Source organism: Sarcophilus harrisii, chromosome 4 (genome assembly GCF_902635505.1).
Source record: "Sarcophilus harrisii chromosome 4, mSarHar1.11, whole genome shotgun sequence".
NCBI classification, from domain to species: domain Eukaryota; kingdom Metazoa; phylum Chordata; class Mammalia; order Dasyuromorphia; family Dasyuridae; genus Sarcophilus; species Sarcophilus harrisii.
In genome coordinates, this window is record NC_045429.1 from 41,139,552 (window position 1) to 41,158,276 (window position 18,725).

At 34.5% G+C, this 18,725-nt stretch overlaps 1 protein-coding gene across 6 annotated transcripts in view; it reads right to left on the reverse strand.

Moving 5' to 3' along the window:
- SPATA1 (spermatogenesis associated 1) overlaps window positions 1–18,725 on the reverse strand; it is an 80,191-nt gene that overhangs the window by 10,770 nt on the left and 50,696 nt on the right. For 4 of the 6 annotated variants that reach the window (XM_023501717.2, XM_031936744.1, XM_023501716.2 and 1 more), the window contains 5 exons: window positions 13,567–13,675; window positions 12,903–13,028; window positions 7,997–8,175; window positions 3,397–3,495; window positions 985–1,131 (listed from right to left, as the gene is read on the reverse strand). In XM_023501717.2, the coding sequence (XP_023357485.1) occupies window positions 1,030–1,131; window positions 3,397–3,495; window positions 7,997–8,175; window positions 12,903–13,028; window positions 13,567–13,675 (615 nt within the window). In that variant the 3' untranslated portion in view covers window positions 985–1,029. Of the gene's footprint in view, window positions 1–984; window positions 1,132–3,396; window positions 3,496–7,996; window positions 8,176–12,902; window positions 13,029–13,566; window positions 13,676–18,725 lie in introns of those variants that run through there. The other 2 variants (XM_031936743.1, XM_031936742.1) reach the window with 1 other exon arrangement.

Sequence of the window (18,725 nt, forward strand, 5' to 3'; positions counted from 1 at the left end):
ATAAGATCTCCGCTTCCAATTTACATAGTTGCTTATAGCAGAAGACCTGAAGCATTCAGTCAAAAAGATGCTATTTCAGTCCATTTTGAATAACTGATGGTTTCTATGCTTCTAAAATATGTTAATAAGGCAGTTCTTGGATACTAATCCCAGGAGTTTCCTCTGAGTGCTTCAAATGGTAAACTCAATTTCCTGAGTCTTAGATTCTTAGGCTGCTGTTTAGTTAAAATAAAATAAAGGATTATTCTTTTAATTATCAAGGTTACATTAAAAAAATCAATGTAGCCCTTTTATACCAAGACATGGTGGTTTGCTAAGACTAATAATGGACCTTTATTCTTAACTCATAGATGAATTATCTTTAAACCCTGCAATTTAATAATGAAATACTTTACTCTAAAATGAAGTCCAGACATCTTGAAATATTCAAAAATAACTAAATAATGCCCTGAACAAATTATTTGGCTTTTCACTGCTCTTTCTTTCTTTTTCTTTCCTTCCTTCCTCCTTTCTTTCCTTCCTTTCTTCCTTCCCTCCTTCCTCCCTTCTTTCATTCCTTCCTTCCTTTCTTCCTTTGTCCCTCCCTCCCTCCTTCCCTCCCTTCCTTCCTTCTTCCTTCCTTCTTTCCTTCCTTCCTTTGTTCCTCCCTCCCTTCTTTCCTTCCTTCCTTTTCTTCTTCCTCCCTCCCTCCCTCTTTCCTTCCTTCATCCCTCCCTCCCTCCCTCCCTCCTTCCTTCCTTCTTTTTTTCTTTCTTTCTTTCTCTTTTACCAAAGCTACTCTCAAAGTTCATCTCCTAACTTGTTGAGAGGGTGTGATCTGTCTTAGTGGAAGGAATATCCACTCTGACAAAATCACAGATCCTCAAAGTACTGAAGAACTATACTGTGCTTAACATTTCCTGAGTCCCTTTACAAACTCAGTATGAAAAATAAAGGAATAGAAACACAAGGCTTATAAAGAAACATTGGCAAGAACAATGGATGGACAGTCTTCAAACACGTCTAAACATTTTGAAAAACAAGACAGCTCTAAGTAAGTACATTTGACTGGGAGCTTAAAGATGCCTTCATTTTCTTCTGTTCCAGTTCCATTTTTAATGTTCGTATGTCTGAAATTGCTTGTTTTCTCATCTGCAAAAAGAATTGGAGGCTGTAAAGGAAGGCTCCCAGATGAGATCCAGGCAAAATGATTTTTAAGTACCTTTCAGAGATTAATTAAATCTCACATTGGCATTCTGAAGGCAATCACAATAGTCATGCAGTACAGCAGCTGCCATAATTAAGCAGCAGTTTCAATGGCCTTCTATGTTCTCATCTCCTAACTAACACAATTGACCTCTGTCTACTGCCTTTAACTTCCAGGGGATGAAAACTAGGTGGTTGAACAGCAAAATTTTATTATTATATTCATAGTTAGTTCTTAGGCTTCACATGGCATACAGAAATATATTACATTTTGCTAAAATATTTTACTACAACAATAAAAGACCAGATAACAATTTTTATATTTTCACTCAAATTTCAAAATGAAATTTCACTAAATGACAGTTTTTAAAAATAATAACAAATAGCCAATATTTAGATGATAGAGCTTTAAAGTTGGTGGAGTGATTTACATTTAACATACCAGAAAGCAAGGATTTGTCATTGGAATACACACAGAAATAAATGCCTCCTAAGTCGTATTTGAATGCCTCATTTTGCCAGAAATGTGGCATTCTTCAAAGGCTATATCAGTATATCAGAAACTTAGGCAAGTTTCACCATGTTGGAAAGGATTCAAGTGTGCTTGGTAGTGAATAACTGTCTATTATCTGAGGACCAGGTTTACACAATTTATTAACTATTTGCTAGCTTGGCCACAAGATAATCCATTTTTTGCCCTCAATAAGTCCTGAAAACCACAGAGGAGCTTTGATCTGCATTGTGGAGAGAATATCCACATCAGTGAAACTAGTAAAAATTAATACAATATGACTTAAAATTAGATAACAAAATGCTTTGCTATCAATCTAGAGAGTAGAAGTATTATCCCTATTTTAAAGATGAAGAAACTGGTACCCATGGTGACAGTGACTCATCCTTAAGTGAAGCAGTGTTATCAATAGTGTTGGACTCATTTGAAAGTGTCCATACTATCTATGTGACCATGTGCAACCCAATGGAACTCTGAATATCAGTTTCTTCATCTGTAAAATGGAGATAATGCAAGTATTGCCTTGTTCACAGGATGATTGTAAGACTCTCATTTTGCAAGCTTTATAACATTTTGTGATAATCATTATCATTATTATTATTAATTATTGTATTTGGTTGTCCTATAAGTAAAGATCAGCCTAGACCTGAATGCAGACTTTTTTACTTCGGAGCCAATGCCCTCTTCCATTCATATTGCATTTTATAATATTACAGTCAACTTCAGGCCAAATACTTATGGTTAAAATATTTATCTTTACTGGGCAATCTCACTGGCCACTTAGGTTGACATAGAATTGATCTGACCATGTCATTGAGTACTGATTACAAGGAAGGATCCATGGTCAGGTCCAATTTAGAGAAAATCTTAAAAAAAAAAAAAAAGTTATTTGTTTTTTTCCCCCTATAGTCCATTTATATCCTGGTGCATTTATAAGTCAGAATGTACTCGTTTTGGATTGCATCAAGTATACACAAATGTACCCTCATGCTTGGGGGCAGCTGGACAGAGCCATGGGTAGAGCACTAGGTCTGGAATCTGGAAGACCTGAGTTCAAATTTGGCCTCAGATACTTATTAGCTGTGTGGCCCTGGGCAAGTCACTTCACTCTGTCTCAGTTTCCTCATCTGTAAAATGAGACAGAGAAGGAAATGACAAACTAGTCCAGTATCTTTGCCAGAAAATCCCAAATAGGGTCATGAAAGTCAGACATGTTGAAAGGACTAAACAAACACACACATTCTCAGATCCTGCAACTACTAGTCCCTCTTGTTTTAATAGTACATGTTTGAATTCTTTGTAAAGTGAACTCTCTATAGTATCCATGAAAATTCTCTATTAACAAGAAGAATTGCTTAAGCTACAATGCCACATTCCACATTTATACTAGATAACAGAACTGACAATGATGTTTTAGTTACATACTAATCTAATGTACTCAAGATAGAGCTAAAATCCCTACTTGATAAAATTTCCCATTAATTTTTTTCTAGTCTATGCTAAATATTGATCATTGACTTCTAGATTTAGATTTTTTGATTAAGTAGGACTATTTAAATGATCTAAAAAAGCCCCAAATTCAGCACTTGTTTGTTGGGAAGAGTTAATATTGCTGGATCACAACCCTAAGTATATCTTTACTTTTATAATTCAATATAAATTCTTTTAAGAAATAATTTATACTTCAAAAACAAAATTACCTTAATTTCTATCATAAGTTTCATTTTGTCAGTGTCCAGTTTTCTTTTCAGTTGGTCAATTGCGTGCTGTACTTCAGTGATCTGGATTATAAGATTATTCTGTGGAATATACAAATACATGTATCTTTACTTATCCCAGAATTATGGAATTCAGAACCAGAAGGGGACCTTCAGAATCCTTTAATTCAGTCTTCCACATTTACAGGTAAAGACAGAGAGATCTCAAGTGATTTGTGTAACACACAGGTACAACATGTCTGTAAAATTTTTTTTTATTTATTACAATCCTTGACAACCCCTTATGATGCTCCTGTTGTCTTTGATTTTGGAATTCTTCCATATGGCCCCCAAAAGTGTTCATTTCCCTTTTCTTCCTTGGTTGCCAAAATTAGACTATACCCTCAAAATAAATTACACCTGAATTTATATTTGGAATCATATTTTAGAATGATTTCCATTTTAGATGTGTATTAATAAGTGGGAAATTCTATTGAAATCTTGAAAGTATGTGACTTGTGACTGTTATTGTTGTAATGATGCTAGTTGTCACACCTAAGCCAGAGGTAGGTTTAATGGAGCAGAGTCTATGTCCAAAGTGGTATCCACATTCTCTGTGAATGTGTAAATGGAAATATTCTAAAAGAAAACCAGTATAGACTGGACTAAATGCCCCTTCCTGAATCTGTGATTCACTTTCAATAAAACTCAATTTCACCTATGGAATCCTATTTTTTTATTGACTCACCTATCCCATGTCATTCCAAGAATAGGTTGTTCCCTAAAATAAGGTATCTTTGAAAGGAAAATAATATGTAATATCCAGTAGAAACCCATGCTTACATTCTTTACCAAAATATACTCTCTTGTCTCACTGTTGCATTGAAGGGACCCTGGATTCTTGAAGGCTGTGACATAGATGTACCTCATCATCTCCAATATGTTGGCAGTAGGGGATGGAATTTTTAAGAATAACAGCCCACAAAACACATAGAAATTAAAATATCCCTTGTCCTGTGTACTTTCTTTGCCCTGCTGCAATGATTATGGCAGAACAACAGAAAGGGGCAGAGTGAGCAGAAGAGTGTTAATAGTCACATCATTTTAGAACATATAAACATTAATGTGACAGTTGGTACTCTAAATGAGAACTCTTTGCCCAATGACCAATGAATTCACATACCATTGGAAGAACTGAGCCAAATCAACCACATTCTTGCAGTAAATCTATCTAATTGTTCAGTCCACAGTTCTCCTTTTCTCCATGAATATCACTAAGATACCTTTATCACATTATTTGCTAAATCCAAGATAAACTATACCTTTATATTCTCTGATCTACCAGTTTTAGTGACCCTATTAGAAAAGGAAATGAGGTTAGAAAAGGAATGATTTGTTCTTGATGAAGCCTTGCTTGCCTTTTGGGGCCTGATTCTTTTTCTAATTGTTAACTAATCATCTCCTGACTTAGTACAATTGACTTATTACAAGATTTTTCCAGAATTCCAAGTGAAGCTTATTTCCTTTACTTTGCAAACTCCATTCTCTGCCTTTTTAAAAGATAAGATAAGACAACATTTGCATTTTTCCAGTCTGGTGGTACCTCTCCAATTATCCTTTTTAATATCATTCATAAGATTCAGCAGTTCCTTTGATATCCTTCCATAGAGTAAATCTGGGCCAAATGACTTGAATTTATAAGGTGCAGCCAAGTACTTTCATGACCACCTTGTTTATCTTGAGATTTTTTTTCAAGTTCTAATTATGTTCCACCCACCCACATACTTAAAACAGATAATTTAGTCTCCTTCTCTGTAAAATTGAAATTGAAGTAAAGTGAAGCACAACATTCTAAACACAATCAATTATTGACAGTATAAATTTGCCAATAAGCAGTGTTTTAGCCCCTTAAGAAAAGCTATGATCCTCAATGAGGAGGACAGCTCTCTTTTATGGACAAAAGGAGAGACATCCAGAATAGAAGGCAGCAGCATACATGGAGAAAACAGTATGATTGCTTACAAAGCTCATAGCATCACAGGTGTGAGGAACAATATGATTGGCTGGAAATTGGAAATAAGGGCTGGCAACAACCCATGTCACTAAGAAATGTCCATTCTTTGAATACAGTTTAGTGAAAGTGGACCAGACTATATTTGATAACAGACTAGAATCCCTGACATTCACTTGCATCCTTTAAGAATAACAGAATAAAACAGCAATTAGCAGGAGAACTAAGCTTCTTTCTAAATTTAAACTGGTTTATAGGAAAGCTGAATTTCCAAACTTCATACTGAGACAAATGAAAACTACTTACGCAGTTACAAAAATGTTGCCAGTGATACACAATAAAATCAATAATAAAATAGAATCAATTTCATTTTCCCAAATGTTCATCACTGAGAAGATTGGTTACCTGGACTCATATTGTCTAGAATTATATCCTTCCTCATCTCTTGTCTCTTGGCTTCTTTTAAAACTTAGCTAAAATCCTATCTTCCACAACAAACCTTTCCTAATCCCTCTAAAGATTGTTTCTTCCCTCTGTTGATTAATCTCCAATGTAGCTTATATCTACCTTATAGGTAAGTAGTTGTTTCTTCAACCATTCTTTGTATTTCCAGCATTTGATACAGTACTTGGCAAGAGTGGGTACATATTGAATCCTTATTGACGGATTGACTCTCCAACTCCCTTCCACCATTTTTCAAAATATTTGTATATCATCTGATATCCAATATCAAAAACAGTAATGTTACCTTTGACTTTCCTCTCACTTCTTCAACTGTCAAGTTTGGCGGGCCGTGTCTCCAAATATCTCTCATTTCTATCTTTCCTTTCTCTTCCCACTGCTAATACTCTATCTAGTACAGGTAGGTCCTGATTAACAAAACATATGGAGTATTCTGATAATAATTTTGATAAAGCTTCCATTGCTATCCTTTCACCCTCAAATCTGTTCTTTATCCTGTGGCTAGTCTAATCATTCTTATACATAGTTCTGATCATATTACTTTTGTATTGAAAATTTTTCACTGGTTTTTTAATCCCTAAGTAAAATCCCAATTCCTTTATCTGGCATTCAAGGCCCTGCATTATTTTAACATTTTCCAATCGTTTCCATTGTACTTCATAGCACTCCTTTTCATAATACTATACACTGCCAGCCAAACCATGCTGCTTTTTGTCTGCCACCTGTTCCCTCAACTTTTCAACCCTTCAGCCTTTGGTCATATATCCCTGTGCCCAAAATGTCCTGTTCCTCCTTTTTGTCTGAATAAATTCCACAAGGATATGGAGTACTTAGGTATTTTTCTCTCAGTGTTGAACATAGTTCTCTGCATATAGTAGGTGCATAATCAGTGTTTGTTGAATTGAAACAAATTCCTTCTAAGTCAATGATAGATCTTGGTTTGTTTCTCTCAGAGTGGAGTGGGTACTTTGGGAAGATAGTAGTTACCCATCTCCTGATAATAAAAAAATAAAGCTTGATGATCATTTTTTAGACATGTAGCAGAAGACATCTTTGTTCATATAAAAGCAGGAAGAGATGGCAACTAAAGTCCCTTTCAAGTCTGAGGCTCTATGATTGTTAGAAATCTACAAAGCCTTAATAATGTTTCTGAATGGCAAATCTGGCAATGGATATATAGAAGCAATAGGAAAGACATAAGATATAAACTGACAAAGAAAGTAGTAGAACTTTTTTTTTTTTTTTTTTTTTTTAAACAATCCCGCTGGTTGATCACAGGCCTAACACAATTCCTCAGATTGCATTTAGATATAATGCAGTTTGGTGTTGGCTATAATCTGCCAAGAAAAACTATTTTGTCACATGTAAAAGATCCCCAATTCATTTCTCTTCTCTGACTCCCCATTCCATTCTGGAATAGGTCAAAGAAAGCATTGGGGAAGTGTTTTTTTTTTTCCCCTGACATCAATCCTAAAATTTTTTCTTTGTACCTTTTATTTATTGCTCCTCATTTTCCCACCTTGAGTCAACCAGAACAAGTCTGTTTTTCATGAAGCAATTTTATAGTCAGTAGAATAAATGAATATAAATGAATAACTCACATTGTAGAGCAATTTAAAGTTTGCAAAGTGTTTTCCTCATATCTAGCACACAGGTAGTATTTAGTAAATTCTTTTGACTGACTGACAGTAGAATAACACAGTAGAATAAATTAAGAAATCACTTATGAGAGGCACAAACTAAGATTTATCCTTGACTTACATAGAAATAGTTCTTTTAAATTCACAAATATTTATTAAATAATTCATTCAATCCTTGGAATATGTATAAAAAACATTCATGAGTAAAGTCTCGCTAAAAATGTTTAACTCTTGCTGTTGTCAATAATCATTATAAAAAGGGATAAAGACACCAGAATATAATCTCCAATCTACTAATAGTCAAAAATTCTATTTAATGGAACTATAAATTGAGCTAAATTAAAAGAAACATTTAAAAATCAACATAAAATATGGTATTATCAGATTACAAATATATCACCAAACAGGAATATTAGCAGTTCCAATGTACATACTCTAAAAAAATATATCTGAAATAGAAAAATTACCAAAGAGGCATAAATTGTAGTACCTTTGAGTCTTCTACATTTGCCAGATTCTTTGGCCGCATCTTGATCTCCCTAGCTTCTAGCTGCATGAGCAATTTTTTATAATATAGTTCTAAATCTTCTTGAAGTTTAGTTAATACTTCCTCCAATGAAGTTGTGATTTTCTTGGTTTCAAAATATTTTTTCTTCCACGCTTCCTGAGCTATGAATAAAAACAAAATTTGTATTTGGCTTTTCGTAGAGTCACATACTTTTAGAACTTAACAGTTCAAAAAAGGAACTTATTGATAATTAGAACAATTGATCCACTTTATGTTACTGATAAGGAAATTGAGCTTAGTACCTAAAGTTAAGAGACTTGTCCATGGTCATACAGTAGCAAAGTTAGAATCAGAATCCAAAACTTCTGACTGAATGCTATGTTCATTTACCTATATCATATAGTTCTTTCAGAAAATCAGATAGTAAAAATTAAAAATGATCATTATACTAAAAATTCTTTTATATTAATTCTTTTTCATAAGCTATTTTGAGGTTATCATGTATTTATTTTATCCCATGAAAGTAAAAGTTGTGTTATTCTGTTTCATGGGGGGTTTTTAGTAGAGTTCATCATGGCTCCCCGGCTATGTCTATACTTAGTCAATGAATTAACTTTTAGGAAACTGCATCTTCATCTTGTTAATGGCCTGTTTTGTGAGGTTAACTGATTGTGTACCACAATTATCTAAGAAACTTGTTAAACGTTAAAACCATTATGAGTATTTGGAAGACTTCCATTTTATCATGGGATAAACACTGTCAAGTAAATAGATTATTAATATTTCCAAGATACTGTTGTCTTCTTTTTTCCCTGTTTATCTTCCATTTACTTTCTCACCAAGATTTAGTTATTTGGATTCCAGTAATAATGCTTTATGAGGCAATATAGAATAAATATTTGTTAAAGAATTGCTATTTCAAGGTATGATAAGAAGATACTATCACTGATTTTTACATATATGATTTGTGTTCCTGGAGACTTGGAGCTAAATCAGCCACAGAGAAAAAGCTTCTAGATACATAGGAATAGCTATCTTGCTACTATCTATTGAAAGTAAGTCCTTGGCAAAATATTTTTTTTCCCTTAAATTTTTGAGAGATAGTGTAGTATAGTGAATAGAAAGTGGACCTTGGAATCAGCAAAGCATGAGTTCACCTCTTTCCTCAGTGATCATGGGCAAGTCACTTAACCTTTCTCAGGGACCCAAGCAACTTTTAAAAATTATAAGATACAGAAGAGTTGCTCATCTGCACCAATGGAGGTAGTTTCCACATCAGGAGTTCCAAAGAAACACAGTCCCAGACCTTCCCTTCCCATTTCCCATTTAAAAATATAATTTTGCTTCTTTTAGAACTTTTCTGAGGTTGTAAGAGGGAGCTATATTATCCACATTTTACAGAAGGGAAAAATGTGATAAAATGTGATTTGCTTAAAGTCACATAACTATTTGGGAATTTAGAACCAGATCTCAAATTTCTATGAATTGAATTATGTGAAGTGGTCTACTGGAAAATAGATTTAGACTAACATCTTACACCATCTACCACAGTAAATATTTGACATAAATGTATAAGGTGACATAATTTCACATTATGAAATTATTATTTCTCTTTTAGAGAAAGGGGAGAAAGGAAAGTAGGTTAAAGGAAGCATTCTTAACTAAATATGGAATGGTGTTAAACAAAGAAAACAGACAATTCTGATTACACAAAATTGAAAAGTCTTATGAGAACATAATAAGAATTTTTAAAAAAAGGTTAGCTAATTGGAAAAATAAAATGGTGGGTATCTCTGATAAAATTCTAATACTCTGTGTGTGATACAAAACCATAAATCATCTAAATAAGTGGTCAAAGGATATCAACAGGCAGTTTACAAAAGAAGAAATGTAAGCTATCCACAAAAGGGGGGAAATGGCTCCAAATCATGAATAAGAAAAATACAAACTCTCAGATTTCTACTCACATTCATCAGATTGGCAAAAATGACAAGAGAGGAAAATGTCAAATTTTGAAGGGGCTTTGGGATGATAGGTATACTAATTTATGGGGGTGGATTGAGCTGTTTTTCAAAGAGTTTAGGAAAGCAATTTGGAATTCTATCTGAAGACTCATTAACTGTAAGATATCCCTTCAACCAGAAATACCTCCAAAGAAATCAAAGGCAGAGGCAAAGGGTTAATATATTAAAAAAAAAAAATTAAAATAGTACTTTTTTAGTACATTAGAAATGAAGTGAATGCCCATCAGTTGGGTGACAGCCTGAATTAATAATAAGTGAAGTGATCCAACATTATTGTGCCATATGATAAATGTGAAAAATCCAGAGAAATTTGGGACTATTTGCATGAACTGATGCAGATTCGAGTTAGCAGCACCAGGAGAAATTTATACAAAGACTATAGTAATATACTGGGAAAATAACTTGAAAGACTCCAGACCTCTAATCAATGCAGTGACCAATCATTGCTTCTGAAAACTTAGGGTAAAATATGTCTCCCACTTACCAACAAGAACAAGAGACTATTAGAGATGAAAAATTAGTCCTGGATTTTCAGACATGGGAAATGTGATAATATGTTTAGTTTGACTATACTGTATTTGTTACAAGGATGGGTGGACTCTTTTGGGATAGGTGAAGGAAAGCTAAGAGAAAAAAAAGCCAAGAGAATAAGGCAAAAAATTTTAAAAGAGAAAAAGCAAACAAGGCAATTTGTTACTACCTTGTTAAATTTAATGTGCACTTTAAAAAATAAACCGCCTAAAAAAATATACATTTAACTATCCTAACCTGAGTAGAAATCTCAATTTGAGGTTAGTATTTATTGAATAACTTTTTTTTTCTTAATCTTATAGAATGACCAAAAAGAACTTTATAGAGATTATCTATTATATTCCTCACTTTATAAGTGAAGCAGATAAGGCCCCTCAGGTGAAATGACTTGCCCAGTGTAGTAAAACTGACAAACTAGCAAAGGCAAGGTTATGAATACAATTCAATAAATATTTTGTTTTGGTTGCTGTTGTTTTAGTGGATACTAAATGCAAGGATGCTGTGACAGACACTGAAGCTAAAAATCAGTCTAGACAGCTATCCAGTCCCATGCAGCTGGTGCCACAATGGATAGAACCCTGGGCATAAAACTGAGTTCAAATTCAGCCTCCAGCACTTATTAGCTGTGAGACCCTGGGAAGGGATTTCTGTTTACCCCAGTTTCCCCAATTATAAAAGGTGGATAATAATGGCACCCACCTCTGAGAGTAGTTGGCAGGATCAAATGACATAATAATTACAAAGCACTAAAGGCATAGTGCCTGACATATAATTTGGTGCTATATAAATGTTAGCTACATAAATATGTGCATACATATATAGAGACATTTATATACAACATATACAAATATATATATATTCACATATATATTGGATAGCTTTATTTCAGAGGAATTTTCAAAGAATTTCAGGTTTAGAAAGGATCTCAGCAGCCAACTCATCATCATTCCATACCTGAAAGATTCTCACTAAAAAAAATTTGATAAGGGATCATCTCACATTTCCTTGGAGATTCCAGTTATGGTGGAGGTTAGGAAAACCTGCCACTGCCCAAGGAAGCCCACTTAACTTTCAGATTCTTCTAGTAGTTAGTTGCTCTAACATAAATCAGCCTCTGATATTCTGCCCACCTATCTCCCACTACCTCAGGGGGATCATTGGGTACATGTCTAATCCCTCTCCCACAGGACAATACTTCAAACATTTGAAAACAGCTGCCATGTCTCTTTTTAAGTCTTCCCCTAGTTCTTTTATCCGGTCTTTATGTAGGATGAATTTGAGGTCATTCTAATTGCCCTTCTCTGAAATATTCTGTAACTTATCAACATCCTTTATATACTATGGTGTCTAGAACTCTTTAAGTTCAGACATGGTTTTCCCGGGATAGAGCACAGGGATGAACTCCTTATTCTCGAGAGTTATGCCCTTCAATTTAGTCAAATAGTGGATTACCTTTTGGGACTTCGATACTCTGTTAATCATAGTGAATTTACAACTCACCCAAACCCACCAATCTTTTTTTTTTTTTAAACACCAAACTCTCTGATTCTGTTTTTTCTATCTTCTACCTATAAAGTTAATTTTTTGAAGCCAAGATTTTATATTTATCCTTATGACATTCCACTTTCCAAGATTCTGCCCACTGATCTATCCTGTCAAGTTCTGTTTGGATTCTGATCGTCTTCCAGGGTATTGGTGCTCACTGATGGATGTCATCTCCAGCTTAGACACAGATGCTGTCTGATAAAAATGCCAAATAGTAGAAACCAAGGAGATATCCCTGGGGTATAAGATTAGGGAACTTCTTGCTTGATTTTCACACTGAAAACGATTTTGCTAACTACTTCATCCCATAGAGAACACAAGACCATTGACTGCCAAAGCAGTACACTGACTTCTTAGGGAAAATTCCATTCTGAGGGCATTAGATTTTTGCATGTCACTTCCTGATGATATCTACAACATCCCCATATAACATTTTTTTGTGTGTGCTTTTAAAAATATGATGAAGGATCACATCTGCACATTTATCACTAGCTGTTGGTTTGAATCTGGATTCATACACTATAACTATGTGACATTATTCTGATTCTGTACTATCTGTTGGAAAATGACTGATAGATTGATAATGCAAAATATGAATATCATGTTTAAATTAGACCTCTCTGAAACATGTAATGGGGGCATAAACTTCACTAGGTGCAACTGTTTTTAATCTTGTACCAACTGCTATAATACTAAAAAAATGAAACACTAATTATAATTTTACATTTATTTTAACAATGCAAGCCTTAAATATTTTATATGGATATAAGATATTTAATAAGCTATACCACGATATCTTTTCAGTTTGCTTTGTTCAAATAAAGTTTTAACTTTTTTCATAAGTTCTTCTCTCGTCTCTTCCAAATGACATCTTTCTTCCTTTACTTGCTTCATTTGTTGCATAATCTTGCATCCTAAGGAAATGTAAACCATATTCATAAATATCTAGTAACTTAAGGGAAAATCTTCCACAATTAGAAAAACTAACTACACACACCTCAACAGTTATTTTCTTTGTGACTATACTGTATTTACCTTCATAGCACATATGCCATCTCAGGTTCTGAACATGATATACAGAAAATAATATATAAAGCAAAGGTGAGAACCATCCAATGAATATATTTGCATGCATATTCTTTATGAAGCTCACATAATGAAAGTACATTCTAATTGTCTTCTTTAAAATGTACATATGCAACTACAAATTCAATGGCATATTAAGATAGTAGGTCTTAAATTGCAAGTGGCATGCCCACATTTTAAACAAATTATTAATTAGATCAATAAGTAATCTTGAGGTGGAAAATATCAGACTTTAACTAAACAAGGACAATCAGATTTTAGTATCTGTTTTTAATGTAGCCACATTCTGAGCTCATAACAAACAGGTCATTTCACGGTGCTTCATTTCTCAAGGGCCTCCTACTCATGGAATCTCACAGTACTTACTCTCATTTTGTAACACAGAGGATTCAAGTATTCCTGGAGCAAAAGCCAGGAGAGGTAGTGAAGGAGGAGCAGAAGGACCTGGCGGCTTGTCATAATCTTCGTCACCTGACTGTAACCAAACAAAATGCACAGCAGGGATCCTTTTTGAAATATTTGTCAATAGAAAAAATTGCTCATTAACACATTACCTAAGTTGCTTATTCAGATGCAAAATCTCTGTAATATTGCCCAACTTCAGTCACATTAAGTAGTTATGGTGCAGACCTACGCAGCAAGTATAGGCATTGCAGACAGTACCGGAACACTTGCGATCCACTTGCCTTTCAGAGCATGTACTCGAGAGAAAATATTTCAAATACACAAATTTAAGTCACTAGCCTCTTTGTGATTAAAACATTCTGAGGTAGGAGGATGACCTCACAGAGTGCTTATACATGAAAAGCACCAAAGAGGAGAAAAAATAGCCCAACACTGCACTCTGCTTCTAATCACCTCCTTGCCCCCCATTGGCCAAATCCAAGTGTTGTCAAGAGTGGGAATACTAGCCATTAACACCATGAATAAGTTTCTTCTCTTAGATTATCGCTTTCTTACAAAAACAAATAATTGAAGCCAACTGTATTACTTCAAAATTGCAGACCCAAAGAATCTTTGGAAGGACTGACATTTGCTATTATAAGGAATTTAAAATAAATTACTGTTGCAAATATTCCAAAAAATTATCCCAGTTTCTACAAACATTCCTTCCCCAAGATAAATTGCCTCATGGGACAATGTGTATTAATTGATGGATATTATAATAAATAAGATTATGCATTGGTTTTATTTCTGTTACTCCTTATAAACTTGACAAATATTACCACACATGATAATTTACATATATAAAGGCCAAAAATGGAATATACAACAAAGCCATGAATCTCTATTTTATACAGTTTGTAATTTATAAACACATAAATTAACTCAACATTTCCAAAAATGTCTTTCTTTTCTTTGCTTCCCCCTGAACTTAGTTCAACTACACCAATTTCCTAATTGACAGTTTAAGTAAATATACTTTCAAAAACAGCTTCCTTCTTGAAATAATTTATGTGGCAGAAGAAAACTTTGAATCATTCTACTGGCCATCCACTTGCTAGTAAACTAAGTGCAATGTCCCATGAACCATCCATGTGTACCAAAATGCATGAGAACTGCCCTGAATTCTACCTATTTTGCCTAAAGAAAGGAGAAAATTTAGGAATAGGATGAATTGGGGAAGAATTTGTATTTCTTTTCTTTCAAACAAGATCAAGACTGAACTCAATGTCTTCTTTACAATTAAAATACCCCTTGTATAGTAAAGAGGTAGAGAGGGGAACTAGAAGAAAAATTTGGAACAGAGAAGTCAAATGATGTTTTCAAAGTCATATAAATGTTTTAGTAAAGGTTGAAATAGAACTCATGTTGTTGTATTCTCTAGCTATTCCATTATGATCACTCATACACATACCTCATTTAACTTTGTTCAAGATCATGGTTTTTCAGATCAAGTTATTTTTTCAGATAAACAAAACTTACTTTTATTCTTATACTTAATAATTCTCATTTAAGTTTTGATGGAATCCTCCTAAAACACATTACACGTTTCCATGTCTTTGATATAAGGAATACTGAACACAAATTTAACCTCTTCGTGATGATCTAGTTATCATTAGAAAAATTAATATACTGTGTTACATCATAAGAATATGATCCTCTGCATTCCAGATGTAGATGGCTTGGATTGCCCTTTCATCAAATTTTTTTTGGATTCTTTTATCACTTCCATTTATTGTTTTTTAGCATTTGGGCTATCTTCCTTCTCTCAAATTCTACCCCTATTTTGCTGATTCTAATTTGCTATGTCATAGAATTAGGGAAGAACAGAAGACTTCCAGAAGAAACCATGCAAACAAGCCTTTCAAGTCAATAGTCTTAATTTTATGTCAGATTCTACCATCTTTCAACTTTTTTCTTAACTCTGATTTTGCAGGTTTTTTCTAGGAAGGAAAGATTGACAAAAAGCTGAGTGCCAAGTGAGACAATGTTATATTTGTCAACACAGAAAAGTCTGCCTTTTGCGGGGTATGCATAGGGGTGATGCAGAGAACATGTCAAATGAAAAGACTACTTCTGATAACTCATGTGGGTATAGATAATACTGTTAGAAGAACCCTAAAAAAGCATCACCAATTGCTTGGATAAGAAATTGAAGACTGAAAGAATAGGACACACATAGTGTATTTGTATTAGATACTAAATACTAAATGCTTATTTGTTATATTTGGATTTTTTTTAAAAGCTCTTGAAAGAGAAAGGGAGATTTGCTTTGTGGGTTTTTTTTTTGGTCTGATTTTTTCTTGTACAACATGACAAATATGGAAATATGTTTAAAAGGATAGCACATATTTAACCTATATCAGATTGATTGCTTGCTGTTTTTGGAAGAGGGGAGGTAAGAGAGGAAGGAAGAAAAATTTGTAACAAAATTTTACAAAAATCAGTGTTGAAAACTATCATTACATGTATTTTAAAAAATAAAATAATACTGAAAAAAGAAAAGAAGGATAGGATTCAAAAGACTAAAATTCAACAAGGGAGTCAACCTAGAGAGGAAGGGAAACTTTCAAGAATGATATTCTGAAGATAAAAAGAGAGAAAAATTACACTGAGGAGAAAAAGGGGCAGCTGTCCGAGGAGGTTGATGTATATAAACAATGTGCCTCACTGACCAACTTAGACTTTTAAAAAATGTATGAAGGTTATAAGGTAGCAGAGCAAATACAAAAGCAAGGCAGGGCAGTTAGAATAGTGCCAGGTGTATGAAATATGAGAGCACTGAGGACAATGACAAGGAAAAAAAAGTGACAACAAAAAGGATTTTTTAGAGCTCTACTAAGAAAAGGCATAGAAGCAGAGCAGGATTAGGTCTGCTCTTTAGGGCAGATGCTCTAATGATAATTTAATACAGACAGAAAGAAGAATTGCCTATCATGTCACCTGGTAATCTTGGATTGGAAAGGGCAGGACAATAATGCAAACAGGTAGATGCAGTTACTCAGCTATTATCAGGGATTTTTGAAAGACTGAGGAAAATGGCAAGTTGCACAAAGAAGTAGATGAAAAATTTAACCCATATTCCAGCATTCTGGAATAATGATAACTGAAGAAGGAAAGAAGGCCCATCTACATAAATACTCTTTTTCTTCTCTTTCTCCTCTACTAAAGATAATGATCTTTTAAATGAAAAAAGGATGAAAAATGGATACAAAATAGTTTATAAACAATCAAGAAGCATTTATTAGGCACCTGTCATATGCTGGTTACTGTACTAAATTCTGGGAACACAAAGACCAAATGGAACAGTTCTTTTCCCTGAGAAGCTTGCATTTTATTGGGGGAGACATATGTATATGTATATATATATGTACATATACATATATACACACACACACACATATATATGTAATAAGTACAAAATGATATTCATTTTCATCACAGTAATTGATGAGGAAAGGCAGACACAATCAGAATGAACAAGAAAGACATCTAGAAGGTAGCCATGAGGGGACTTTTAAAGGAAGATTTCTAAATAGGAGGGGGGTGAGGTGAGAGTATATCATGGGCATTGGGAACAGTTCACTGGGGAGCTTGAGATAGTTAATAGACTAGTCTGGATGGACAACAGTGTGAAGGCAGGTGATGTGTGAGAAGGCCTAAAAGCAGATTTTGCCTCTCTGAAGTATCCCAAGTGGCAAGCAGAGAAGCCAGGAGATCATAGGGGCCATTGTGAGTGGCCCCTATAACTGTGATAACACTATAGTGTATTGAGTTGTTGAGTGACAAGTTCAGATGTATACTTAAGAAAAGTCACTTAATTGTGACTATGAGGGGTTGTGAGGAGAAAGGGAGAAACCAAAGGGAGGGATACACATTATAAGAAAAATAAGGGGATGCTAAGACTTTAGTCATTGTGATGACCGCATATTTTAAAATCAGTCAGAGTCAGGAATTCAGATTAAGGGAAAATCTTCAATCTTTATTTTCAGTAGAGATGAAGAAGGGTCGGAGGTAAAAGTGGAATTGGCAATAGCAATGTGTACAGCTGAGTCAAGAAGCTAGCCATACCAGAAGCCACAAGACCAGCAGCCACCAGAACAGAACCTAGCCAGCAGTCTCTCCCCGCTTCTCTTCCTGCCCCTCTGCCTCCACCCACCAAAATTGTCATTTCCTATACAACACATCAGGACTTGCACAGAGAGTGGGCGGGGTCATTCTTTCTCCAAGCATGTATATTAATAAAGTATAGTCCAATTACTATTTAGCCTCACGTGCTTGGGACCTCAGTGCATTAACTCAAGCCTCAGCCCATTACATCTCATAATTACCTGGTCTTATACACACTAAAGTAACATAACCAATCCTCAACGTCTAACCCATTCCCCATAGCGGGAGGGGAGGAGATGACAAAGCAGAAAAGTGAAAGCCAGGATGACATCAGAGTCTTTGTGGACCCAAAGATTTGCTAGAGAGTTTGTGAAAGACTATCCTGAATCCTGAAATACAGATGAACTGAGCTCCTGGCACAATGACTGGTATAGCTGACACTTCAATGTGATGCAATGTTCTGAAAAGTCACAGAAATTGTCCAGGCAATCTAGGGTTATAAACTAGAACCACTGTAAAAATGTGCTCTACATGTAGAAGAGTGGGGTGTGCTCCTTCTTGTTCTTCCACCACAAGGAAAGATACACCAGAATCCACCAGAAATAGCAATACTCCACCTACTGGACACCACAAGTTGAACACAAATGAGCTGAAGGTTTGAACCCTTTTATCATAACAAATTGGGAAATGGATCTTATCATCTATTGGCAAGAACTTTGTACTGTTAAACAATGATATACTGTGGACCAACGCAGGGCAAATCTCACAATTAACTTCATCCCTAAATGCAGATTAGATAAAATAAGAGCTGAAATCAAGTAATTTTTAAAATCTGAAGAGAGGAAAAATTGAGAAGATCATTGACAACTTTTCTTAACAAAAAGTCCAGAAAGCCTAATAATGAAAAGATGACAAAAATAGCACTCATGACTCAAATGATTTTCAAGAGAGAAGAGCATACTGAGGTTGAA